The sequence below is a fragment of the Podarcis tiliguerta genome (assembly GCF_965153285.1).
Source record: "Podarcis tiliguerta genome assembly, chromosome: 14".
NCBI classification, from domain to species: domain Eukaryota; kingdom Metazoa; phylum Chordata; class Lepidosauria; order Squamata; family Lacertidae; genus Podarcis; species Podarcis tiliguerta.
In genome coordinates, this window is record NC_139547.1 from 11131354 (window position 1) to 11143983 (window position 12630).

At 43.6% G+C, this 12630-nt stretch overlaps 1 protein-coding gene across 2 annotated transcripts in view; it reads left to right on the forward strand.

Moving 5' to 3' along the window:
* The window catches only part of GNB5 (G protein subunit beta 5), a 39606-nt gene that overhangs the window by 20437 nt on the left and 6539 nt on the right, over nt 1-12630 (forward strand). For both annotated transcript variants that reach the window (XM_083412243.1, XM_083412242.1), the window contains 4 exons: nt 790-933; nt 3570-3661; nt 5870-5918; nt 7995-8091. In XM_083412243.1, coding sequence (XP_083268369.1) covers nt 790-933; nt 3570-3661; nt 5870-5918; nt 7995-8091 — 382 coding nt within the window. The remainder of the gene's footprint in view (nt 1-789; nt 934-3569; nt 3662-5869; nt 5919-7994; nt 8092-12630) is intronic.

Below are 12630 nucleotides of genomic sequence, written 5' to 3' on the forward strand. Positions count from 1 at the left end.
AAATACAATTCGTATAATTTTTCCATGCTTTTAAAAAAAGAAAAGAAACAAATATCATTAAAAAACAACAACTACCTTTTAAACTAAGGTACCTTTTAAACTAAGGTAGTTTTAAAAACTAAGGGATGCGGGTGGCGCTGTGGTCTAAACCACTGAGTCTTGGGCTTGCTGATTGGAAGGTTGGCGGTTCGAATCCCCGCGACGGGGTGAGCTCCCGTTGCTCGGTCCCTGCTCCTGCCAACCTAGCAGTTTGAAAGCACATCAAAGTACAAGTAGATAGATAGGTACTGCTCTGGCAGGAAGGTAAACGCCGTTTCCGTGCGCTGCTCTGGTTCGCCAGAAGCAGCTTAGTCATGCTGGCCACAAGACCCGGAAAAACTGTCTGCGGACAAACATCGGCTCCCTCGGGCAGTAAAGCGAGATGAGCGCCAGAGTCATTCGCAACTGGACTTAACTGTCAGGGATCCTTTACCTTTTTAAAAACAAAAAGAGGAAGATTGTTGTGGTGTCAATGGTGCCAACTGCCTTAGTCATGGCGCCCCCTGCTGGTGGCTCCCACCCCACTAGCTGAAGACCAGACTTTTAACACAAACTGCTGCTTTAGCGTGAAACTGTGAGTCAAATGAATGAGAATAGAAAGGGAAATGACTCAGATACACCCGTGCTTTAAATGTGGAACAAAGAATCCAACTTTAACATGAATCAGTGGAGACAAATCTTTGACAAATCGTGTCTTTCTTTCTTTTTAATAACAGTTCTTTTCTTTTCTTTCCCCCTTCTCTCCTAAAGATCTTGACTGCTAGTGGAGATGGCACCTGTGCCCTCTGGGACGTTGAAAGCGGGCAGCTTCTCCAGAGTTTTCACGGCCACGGAGCGGATGTCTTGTGCCTGGACCTTGCTCCTTCAGAGACAGGGAACACGTTTGTGTCAGGGGTAAAAGCAGATTAATCTTTATGCAGGGTGGAGCGAGGGAATTGCAGGGGGAGACACGAAGCAAATGAAAATCTCTCCAAGTGGAAGAGAGTATTTCGTAATATTTTGCTGAGTGCCCTTTCTCCCGATTAAAGCAGGCATTGCTGTTGTCTCCCCAGCTGCACTAATGCAGAATGAGATTCAGGAGAATATAGCCCTTCTCATGGCTTACTGAAAGCAGGGCTGTGTTGCCTGTTAATCCTAGGAGCTGTGTCTGCTGCTTCTCGCAATCAAATGTTACTTCTTTTCTAGAAACTTTTATCTACCACTTTTCAGCCCCCATAAAGGCACCCAAGGAAAACACAATCCTGATACAACCAAAATTTAAGAACAGGAAAACCACTCTTAACAACGCACAGAATTAGAACCTCAAAACGGACACTGTCAGCAACATCAGCATATAGCAAAAAACCAGGAAAAGGCTGGTGAAATGCAGAACCTTTTGACTGCCCACCAAAAACCCGTCAATGGAAGGAGCCAGTCAAACCCCAAATTTCAACCACTGGGGTGTCATGTGACCCCCCCAGCTGCAGCTCCTTTGGCAGCCCAGCAGGGCTTCCAAGGATGGCTGTGATTTGATGGACGGTTCTTCAAACATCCTAGTCCCAAGCTATTGAGGACTCTTCAAGACCCAATTTGTCTTGAATTGGGCCCCAAAATAAATGGGGAGCTAGTGCAGATGGGACAGGCTTGGCATAATATGATCCAAAAAGAAGACAGCCCAAAGCGTTATGTCTGCTGCATTTTGCACCAGCTTCAGTTTCGGAATGTTTTCCAATAGCAGCCCCATACAGAATGCATTGCAGTAGACTAATCTGCAGCTGAACAGGGTCCATATAACTTTTGACTAGATCCACCTTCTTCAGGATGGCACAACTCGAGCCCCAGATGAAGCTGGGCAAATGCACAAATTCAGAGCAGACTATATGTCCTCCCTGAATCAGTTTGTCTGGATTAAGCCTTTGGTTAGCACATACCCAGTCCATCTCTGCACCCAGATAATCTCTGCACCTCCTTTGTAGTAACTGAAAAGGAAAGATGCCAGCATATTAATGGCACTCAATTAAAAAACTGAGGTTAGTGGATTGAACGGGGGCAGAGGGAGTGATGGTGGCATCTTCTTGTCCCAGCTTCCTCTAGAAGAAAATTACCCTCTGCATGATTCTTGCAGAGGAAACCTCCAGTGTTTCTTCTCTTACTAAAGATCAACGGCAGGTGTGCATACTTATGTACAGTGGTGCCTCGCAAGACGAAAAGAATCCGTTCCGCGAGTCTCTTCGTCTAGCGGTTTTTTCGTCTTGTGAAGCAACCCTATTAGCGGATTAGCGCTATTAGCGGTTTAGCGGCTATTAGCGGCTATTAAAGGCTTAAGGGATTAGCGGATTAGCTGCTAAAAGGCTATTAGCAGCTTAGTGCCTTAGAAAAAGGGGGTGGGGAGCGGGGAAAAAAACCCCAGGAATCGCAAGGCATTTTCGTCTTGCGAAGCAAGCCCATAGCAAATTCGTCCTGTGAAGCACCTCCAAAACGGAAAACCCTTTCGTCTAGCGGGTTTTCCGTCTTGCGAGGCATTCGTCTTGCGGGGCACCACTGTACCCAAAACAGTACCACCCAGGCACAACATGGAAATATCATCAGGCTCGAATGAACCCTGAGGTTTGCAGAAGTACCAACAGTCCTCAGCAGGGTAAGCAGAGGACAGAATAAAACTTCAAGAACTGCCCAGTGTGTTCTGAGCATGCTCCATTGCTGTGGAAGGCTTGCTGATTGTTGGCAGGTCAAACTTTGAGGCCCGTGGGACGGGTTTTCCACCAGTGATTTAGAAAAATAGCAGAGATCATCTGGGGTGGTGAAAAAGGCCTGTGGTTAATCTCACCCCTCCTGGTGAGGGGTGTCGCACAGCAGTTCTTCTTGTTGAAATAATTTGATATTTGGCATAAAACAGGTCTGAAAGCAGCTCAGCACTTTCTGGAATGCCCTTGGAATGTGGAAGGAAGCCAGCGCCATATTGATCTTCATATTCTAGTGGCAAAAAATGCAGAAGTAGGAAAACTATTCACAGAACCATCCCCACTGTTTAAAAATATATTTATTGATTTGGTGTGGGGTTTTTTTTTTAAAAAAAAATGCAAGCATAACAAAATGAAAGAAAACAAAGAATAAAAAATGCAAATCATAAAGGGACAAAGGACAAAAGGACAAAGATACAGTGCAGCTTCCAAGGGACAATAAAGTATTGACTCGTACAAAGTTTCCTTTTACAAATAATAAAGATACATGAAAATAAAAGTATTCTCCACCAGTGAGTTCAGTCATTTTTTTTTAATTAAATCCCTGTGCAGAGAACCATTGATATTTCCGCAGTTTGCCTTAGGCTCGGTATATGAGGGGGGTATTTCATTTTTCATCTTTCTGTGATGAAATTGAGACTGAAGACAACTTGCAAATAAAACTATAAATCGCAACAGACCTTCAAAATAAACCTGATGATTAAACGGTAAACAGCATCATAAAAACCACCATTGGTTCCATAAGGCACTCGATCTGTGTTGATTCTTATTGAGGATATAACTGAATCTTTATTGGCTTTTGTTTTTTAGGGGTGTGATAAAAAAGCCATGGTTTGGGACATGAGGACTGGCCAGTGCATTCAGTCATTTGAAACCCACGAATCGGATATCAATAGCGTCAGGTCAGTAGGTCCTGTTACCACACATTCATGCATCGAAAAATGGTTCATTAGTGCTGACTAGCAAAATACCTGTGAGGATAATGTACAAGCGGGAAAGTGGGAGGGTCAGCTTTCCTCTCCGCCTATCAAAGCTACCAGCGTCTCTAGCCAATGAAGGAACAGCACTGGCCCTGCGGAACAAATCTTTGCTTGCCAATAGCAGGGGTAGCCTGGTGGGTGGAAGGCCCCCCGCTACAGTGACCTCGTGGGCAGAGCCATTCCTATCCCTTTGTCACAATCCTGCACGACCAAGAGAAAATCCAAAGAGAACTGGTTTTTGATTACAGGATTGTTGCATTTTGCAGGCTTTGGCAATTAATTAATTACATGGCAGATTAAAACTCTTTCTCAGCATTCCCTAGTTTGCACCTCTGTGCTTTTGAAGCAGAGACATCACCTTGCCAACCAAGGTCCGTATAGTGAAAGCCATGGTTTTCCCATTAGTGATTTATGGAAGTGAGAGCTGGACCATAAAGAAGGCTGATCGCCGAAGAATTGATGCTTTTGAATGATGGTGCTGGAGGAGACTCTTGAGAGTCCCGTGGACTGCAAGAAGATCAAACCTATCCATTCTGAAGGAAATCAGTCCTGAGTGCTCATTGGAAGGTCAGATCCTGAAGCTGAGGCTCCAATACTTTGGCCACCTCATGAGAAGAGAAGACTCCCTGGAAAAGACCCTGATGTTGGGAAAGATGGAGGGCACAAGGAGAAGGGGACGACAGAGGATGAGATGGTGGGACAGTGAGGCTGACCAAACTGCGGGAGGCAGTGGAAAACAGGAGTGCCTGGCGTGCTCTGGTCCATGGGGTCACAAAGAGTCGGACATGACTAAACGACTAAACAACAACAACTTTAGAAGTCATAGACTTTGCTTTAAATGTACTTGTTTTACAGTCCGGCTGTCTCCTCAAAATGTTTTCTTACGAGCCACACAGAGTTGCTTTATTTATGTAGCAGGAATTAATGTAAAGTGGAACACAGAGTCAGCACCAGACAGGCAGTCGCTCTCCAGGGGTTCAGGCAGGAAATACAGAATTAGTGCATCATCACATTGCATCATGACATTGACAATATTTTTATAGCAAGCTTGTCATAATTATGGTTTATAGTAGTACTAATCACTTATAAAATTATCATGGCTTACCAGATCCACTATCATATGAGCAGAGGATTTTCTGTAAAGAAAACCCTATCTTAATATTAGCAATTTCCCTTTTTATAGCCTTTTATAAAAGTAAGGTATGGTGCATTTTTCTATTGCCTCTCTTTTCATTTTCATTTTCTATTGCCTCTCTTTTTCATTTACAAGCTTGATTACAATTAATGCAATGATTTGCATTCCTTTTGATTGAACTTGCACTGTATCATCCAAGTGAAATAATTTTGCAACAGATAATGTAAATAGATAAATACTAACAATTGCTATTTTAAAAAAAAAAACTGGAGAGGTGTTACATAGACATGTTATCAATACTAAATTACTAATTAATGTATGCTTTCTGGTATGTGACTTTGGGGGAGAAAATGAGATGTTACATTTTTCTTTGCTTGAAAAGACTGTGGGTTCTGGCTCAAAAATTCTGGTTTTGCATATGTGAAGAGCCAGAGCTTGCTGTCAACATTGGCTGTTTCTCTTTACCAAAATTAGAAGCAACAGTTTGAAACTTTATTCATTATGCAGAAATGAAAGCTGTTTGCATTGGGGTGGGTGGGTGTTACAGGTGTCTGAGCTGACCTGCCACCTCCTTTGAGACCATCTACAATTGCATGTGCCAGGTGGGCAGTGAAATCTGTCAGAGCTGCATTTCATAAATTTTGGGGCCATGATCCACTTTTACCTGTAAGAGAACCGCAGAAAGTGATAATTCAGTGTTCTAATTCTCAAGTCTTGATCATTTTAACTGTGGCAATTCCACTGCAACCCCAACCTATCCAAGTGAACTCTAGGGGAGGAGGTGGGTGGACAAATTTTGGTATTATTCATTTCTGCTTTTAGATGTTGAATTACCACTGCTACCTCATTTACCTCTATGTGTTCCTTGTTTTACTTACCTGCTACTGGATACCTGTAACGTTCCTGTATGCAGCATATAGAAAAGAAATAAAAGTTGGGAAAATATCTTTAATTCCTATATTTCTAACGCAACACACTTTCTGTTCTCTGCATAGGTACTACCCAAGTGGAGATGCCTTTGCCTCTGGCTCAGATGACGCCACAGTACGTTGCCTTATTTAATCTTCAAAAGCCTGGCCGTTTCCCAAATGAGGGCTGCGGGCAGGATCCTCAAATCACCCTGGCCATTCAGTATTTTATTATGGCTTGTTGATTTTGTACATTCTTTACTCACCTAATACTTGGTGGTCTCCAGAGGAGTTAGGTAAAGGTAAAGGTACCCCTGCCCGTACGGGCCAGTCTTGACAGACTCTAGGGTTGTGCGCCCATCTCACTCAAGAGGCCGGGGGCCAGCGCTGTCCGGAGACACTTCCGGGTCACGTGGCCAGCGTGACATCGCTGCTCTGGCGAGCCAGAGCCGCACACGGAAACGCCGTTTACCTTCCCGCTAGTAAGCGGTCCCTATTTATCTACTTGCACCCGGGAGTGCTTTCGAACTGCTAGGTTGGCAGGCGCTGGGACCGAACAACGGGAGCTCACCCCGCCGCGGGGATTCGAACCGCCGACCTTTCGATCGGCAAGTCCTAGGCGCTGAGGCTTTTACCCACAGCGCCACCCGCGTCCCAGAGGAGTTGCAGCCCTTTAAAAATGTACAAATGCGCTCTCTGCTCCCTGCAAAAAGGATGTGGTGTCTAGGAAGCGTACGATGGAACAATAGGGTGCCCATCTGTAGGTGTGGCAACCTGAACTAGCTGCAGGGGGCAAGGCTGATACATAATTGAGCCCATTGGCTTTTCCCCTTAGGGATAAGTGACCATTGTGATTGCAGGCATAAAGAGGTTAAAACTGGGTCACCCGAAGATATATTGTTGGACACCAAGGGCCTCTTCCACAGTGAATTATTTTAACGGCACTTAGAATATTTTGGTTTGGCAAGGTTCAAAGCTACCGCAAAACCTTTAACCTGGAGGCTTTCCCCAGAGTGTTTATTGTGTCATATGGATGCATAGCTAATCACAGGTCTACAGAATGGGTATAATGCAGGTCTACCCAAGACAGGTTTCTTATGCCACGTGAAGGTATGAGTTCATGTTCTATAGCATAGCTGTATGTCGTATAGCATAGCACAGCACGGCTCATCAGAGGCATAATGCATTTGTTCAGCAGCCTGGCAAGTGTGAAAGGGTCTCAACTGTGGCAGAAAAGCGGTTCTTAATGCTCAGAAGAGCGCATGGGAGGGTTAGAAGAATGGAGAGGGTGGCGGGGGGGACGGGACTTGGCATTGCTTTGCAGCCGATTTAGATTTCCGCCAAGGCCTATTCTAAAGGCTCAGTAGGCGGCTACAAATACATCCGCATCTCATTTGAACCTCACTGCAGCCCTGGGATGTAGCTGAGCAGAGAGAAATCTGCCCAAGACCACCCAGTGCGTTTTCTGGCTGAGCAGAGAGCTCCACTTTTGTCTTCCCCAGCATCCCAAAGCAACAGTGACTTGTCTTGACATCATGGCAGGCCAGATATTGTGTCTTCCCCCAATGCCCACAGGCTTGAACAGGTTGGACATCTGCTGTAATGATGTCAGGTGATTGACAGGTGGGCTGGACCAGCTACTGGTCCAAGTTTGCCTTCATGGGTGGGATGGGAGAGAGAGGTTGTTGTTTTTTATATATATATAAATATTTTATTAAGTTTTTGCATAAAAAATGAAACAACAAGAAAAGAAAAAAAAACGAACAACAAAAAAAGCAGAAAAAATGCAAAATTACACAAACACAAAACAGCAAAAAGTATCCACAAGAAAAACAAAAATAAAAACAATTCTATCTTCATGATATTTCTTGCATTTACTTATTTCTCCGACTTCCCCACACCTCCCTTCCCTGTATTCCAAATCATATATTTAATCAGCAAATCCCTTCCCTCTGTCTTAATTAGTTTTTGTCTTAATTTTGATATCTTAGTATAGCTTAATCTTCTTGTATCTTAAAATATTAAATCTTTAAATTTTTGAACTTTTTACTAATAACCTTTTACATTCAATCTGATGTCATTCTAACATTCATTGATCTTAGGGACGGGAGAGAGAGTTTTGTCCTGTTGGTATCTATCAATCTTATCAGAAATCAGCTTGTGCGTATTGGCCTTTGCCTGAGCACAGATACTGTTTCTCCTTTCTTTCCAGTGCCGTTTATATGACCTGCGGGCAGACAGAGAAGTGGCCATTTATTCCAAAGAGAGCATCATCTTCGGGGCATCCAGTGTCGACTTTTCCCTTAGTGGTGAGACATGAATTCTGACACACTTTTCTTTGGGGGGCAGGCGGGAAGAGCTGTGCTATAATCTCTTTTCAATGTGGCTTCGATTGTTGTCACAGCTACAGAACCGAGGGCACTTGCAGACTGTGCCTCCTCTGCGGATGGGATTACTGTATTTTTCGCTCTATAAGACGCACCAGACCACAAGACGCACCTAGTTTTTGGAGGAGGAAAACAAGAAAAAAAATATGCTGAATCCCAGAAGCCAGAACAGCAAGAGGCTGCACAGTGAAAGCAGTGATCCCTCTTGCTATTCTGGCTTCTGGGATAGCTGCGCAGCCTGCATTCGCTCCATAAGACGCACACACATTTCCCCTTACGTTTTAGGAGGGAAAAAGTGAGTCTTATAGAGCAAAAAATACAGTAATTCACATACTGACAAATTCAGGTTGCTCAATTATATTTAGTTGGGAGCTCTTGCACAGCAAACCCACTTCCCCAAAAGATAAAATTTATTGCAATAAGGAAAGTCGAAAGTCTGACAAAGTCTGCTTTGATGCATCTGCAGACAAATCAGGATGGGTGCTCATTGAATAGCCAGCGTTATCTAATCTCCCTGCAAATATATCAGGAAGGATGCTCAATGAACAGGTTGTCTGGAAGTCCCCTTAGCTGATGAAAGAAACTTGTAAAACTGCTGAATCGTTGCAGGCCTTCAATCTTCAAGTGGCTGCTCTTGAGCTTTGGTTTTGAGGCTAAGGCTGGTAGCTCATCTTTCATGAAAACAGTTCTTTGACCCCACTGCATTCGTTTGGGAAGGTGTTGCTTTAGCTGCTGTATCCCTCTTGGCTGAGGAAAATTGGTTATAGCTGGAGCCGCAACATTTCACTGATTTGAATCAGTTGGATTGGTTGATTTAGAAAGGTTCGATCTAAAAACAGTAGCAACACATTGGGTGCCTCCAATTAGTTGGGTATCATTTTATTAAAATATATTGTTGCGATGAGGACACTTTATGGAATTAGCGTGCCTTTTCTAAATATGTCAACATTAGCTCAAACCTTGAGGAACTATGCATAGTATTGTGCAGCAGGCAACTTGTTACTTGTTTTCTAACAGCACGACAAGTGTAGTTGCGCAACATGCACTTTGAGTGATGAAGGGCAGTTGCACATGCCAGCAAATTTTCACACCATCTGCTGCTGGTGGCTGTATGAGCAAGGCATACTCTTTTTCCACAGAACATCCTGGGAGCCCATTGCTATTTGCGTTCTGCTTCCTTGTTCTGTTATGCAAAAGCTCATTCCCTTTCTTGGAAGAGGCAGAAATGTTTTGCATGCTTGTCATGTGGACAATATCTTGGGTCTTGCTAGTGAAGAAGGAGACTCCCATCTGCTGTGCAGCAGGTCCCAGCCCAGGGTGTAAACCCAAGGCAGAACAGAACAAGTTTCAGGGTGGATGGGTGCAAGGCAAAGCAGGGTTCAGGCTAGGTTTGAAGTTGCTGCGGCAAGGAACAAGCTGAAATGGAGCCCTCAGAGTAGCAGAAGTGCAGCCTAATAGTAATACAGTGGTGCCTCGCAAGACAAAATTAATTCATTCTGCGAGTTTTTTCGTCTTGTGAATTTTTCGTCTTGCGAAGCACGGTTTCCCATAGGAAATGCATTGACAGTTTCCCATAGGAATGCATTGACGGTTTTAAGAAAAAGGCGCAAGACGTTTTCGTCCTGCGAAGCAAGCCCATAGGGAAATCCGTCTTGCGAAGCAACTCAAAAAACAAAAAACTCTTTCGTCTTGCGAGGTACCACTGTAATAACTATAACAATAACAACAACAACAATAATAACAAAACAAATATAACAATAACAACAATTTATTATTTATTACCATATTTTTTCTGTGTATAAGACTAGGTTTCTCCCCTAAAAAATAATGTCAAAAATTGGGGGGCCTCATACTCTGGGCCTCCCCCCATTTTCTTAAATCTGAGTCCCCAGAAATAAGGGGCGTCTTATACATGGGGGTGACTTATAGACGGAAAAATAGGGTACAGTGGTACCTCGGGTTAAGAACATAATTCGTTCCGGAGGCCCGTTCTTAACCTGAAACTGTTCTTAACCTGAGGTACCACTTTAGCTAATGGGGCCTCCCACTGCTGCTGCGCCGCCAGAGCACAATTTCTGTTCTCATCCTGAAGCAAAGTTCTTAACCCGAGGTACTATTTCTGGGTTAGCGGAGTCTGTAACCTAAAGCGTCTGTAACCTGAGGTACCACTGTATTTATACCCCTCCCATCTGGCTGGGTTTCCCCATCTGGCTGGGCGGCTCCCAACGGAACACTAAAAACACAATAAAACATCAAACATTAAAAAATTCCCTAAACAGGGCTGCCTTCAGATGTCTTCTAAAAGTCAGACAACTATCTGACTTTTAGAAGACATCTGAAGGGACATCTGATGGGAGGGCGTTCCACAGGGCGGGCACCACTACCGAGAAGACCTTCTGCCTGGTTCCCTGTAACCTCACTTCTCACAGGGAGGGAACCGCAAGAAGGCCCTTGGAGCTGGACCTCAGTGTCTGGGCTGGATGATGGGGGCAGAGACGCTCCTTCAGGTATACTGGGCCAAGGCCGTTTAGGGCTTTAAAGGTCAGCACCATCTGTGCCACAAGATGCTGCTCTGCTTTAAAGTGCCAGTAGTCGTCTTCTGCAGTGGAGCAGAGGAGCCTCAGCTCTTCCTAAGTCATCTGCAGCCGAGTTCTCCCAGGTCAGAGGATGGCAGTGCTGCCTTCTCAAACTCAGGCCCTGCACACCTTCCCTTCTGCTTCACAGCCCTTGAGGAGTCTGGCTGCAGAGTTGTGAGACTGTCATTTCCTTGATGTTCCTTTGCCTAGTCCCCATCAGTGATTGTTTGAAAGGAAGGCTTGAGCGGCTGAGCCCTTTCCTTCCTCAGAAATGGGTGGGGAAGGAAGACTCCATAACCCTTGAAATCATGACTTGGCAACTCTGTTCAATTCTTAATTTTAGTTACTGCTTTTTTTAAAACACACACAAAATGTTATTACAATTTATAATACAAAGCTCAGCAGCCTGAATTCATCAATCAATATACAAATGCTATATAAATTTTTAAAAACAACAACTACAAAAGCTTCTCATGTTATTCAGTGTTAACTCACCTGACGGGTACTCTTACTTTATAAAAATTACCACAGTTAAAAAAAAAGGGGGAGTCACTAAAACCAGGTCTATTTCACATACAACTGGACCTCAAATATTTCTAAATCTACACCCTTCCTTGTCCAGTATGATACCCATTTTTAGCCCCTGCTTTATGTGAGAACAGTAGTTTCTGTCACCAGTGGGTTGCATATGGAAGTCTGGTTTTGTTTTGCCTTTTTTTCTTTTTAAAAATATTTTTTTATATATAGCAAGTTATCAACAACAGAAAGAAAAAAATGGGGGAGAGGAAAAAGGAAACAGCAGCTCACATTAATAGTACATTAACCATCAAACATCCATCTCATTTTAAATATATAAGTTGATACACCATTCAGATGTCCTGAACAGATATCTTGATGAAGCTTGCATTTTTAAGAAATACCGTATTTTTTGCTCTATAAGACTCACTTTTTCCCTCCTAGAAAGTAAGGGGAAATGTGTGTGCGTCTTATGGAGCGAATGCAGGCTGCGCAGCTATCCCAGAAGCCAGAACAGCAAGAGGGATTGCTGCTTTCACTGTGCAGCGATCCCTCTTGCTGTTCTGGCTTCTGAGATTCAGAATATTTTTTTTCTTGTTTTCCTCCTCCAAAAACTAGGTGCGTCTTGTCGTCTGGTGCGTCTTATAGAGCGAAAAATACGGTACCTTCATTTGTAGCAGGGACAGTTAAAAGTCCTCAGACCATTGCATAGTAGATGGTCAGTGTGTTTGTAGCTGCCTTTGAATCTGTTTTTAATTGTGTTATTGTTATAATTTTTTTAACCACCTGTATCCTTGCTTGCACACCACATTAAGCCATAAACTAGGTTCACTAGCCATAATCACAAGTGATTTGTGCCCGCTTTGTTCCTCCCCAGAAAACAAATTATGATACATGGTTTTGCATTGTATCTAAACCAGGGCTTGTAGTTCATTTTGTTCCAACAAACCGCTTTCTGTAGCCACGTTTTGATCTGGGCTTGTCAATTGCTGGAGCAAAACGAAACCATGATCCCGGTTCAGCTGGGGGTCATGGTTTGTTTCCCAGCAGTGAGATCTAAGAGAAGTAGAACATCATTCAGCTGGTCTGCAGGATGTCTGTGGATCTGTGGATGGAGGCAGAAGATGCCGCATCCTTTACGTTAAATGTTCATATTGACTTTCAGTTGTATGCTAATTGCTTATTTTTTCTGCATAGGCTGTATTTTATTGTATGATTTGAATTCTATGGCTTGCAATAAAATACAATATAAAAGAAACAAAAGAAGCCATAAGGCAGAGCTATTCCACCTGGCTTTCAGTTTGAACTTAACCTGATCTTTTATTCTCCTTCCTTCCCCCCCCTCCCCTTTTTATAACGATTACCCACT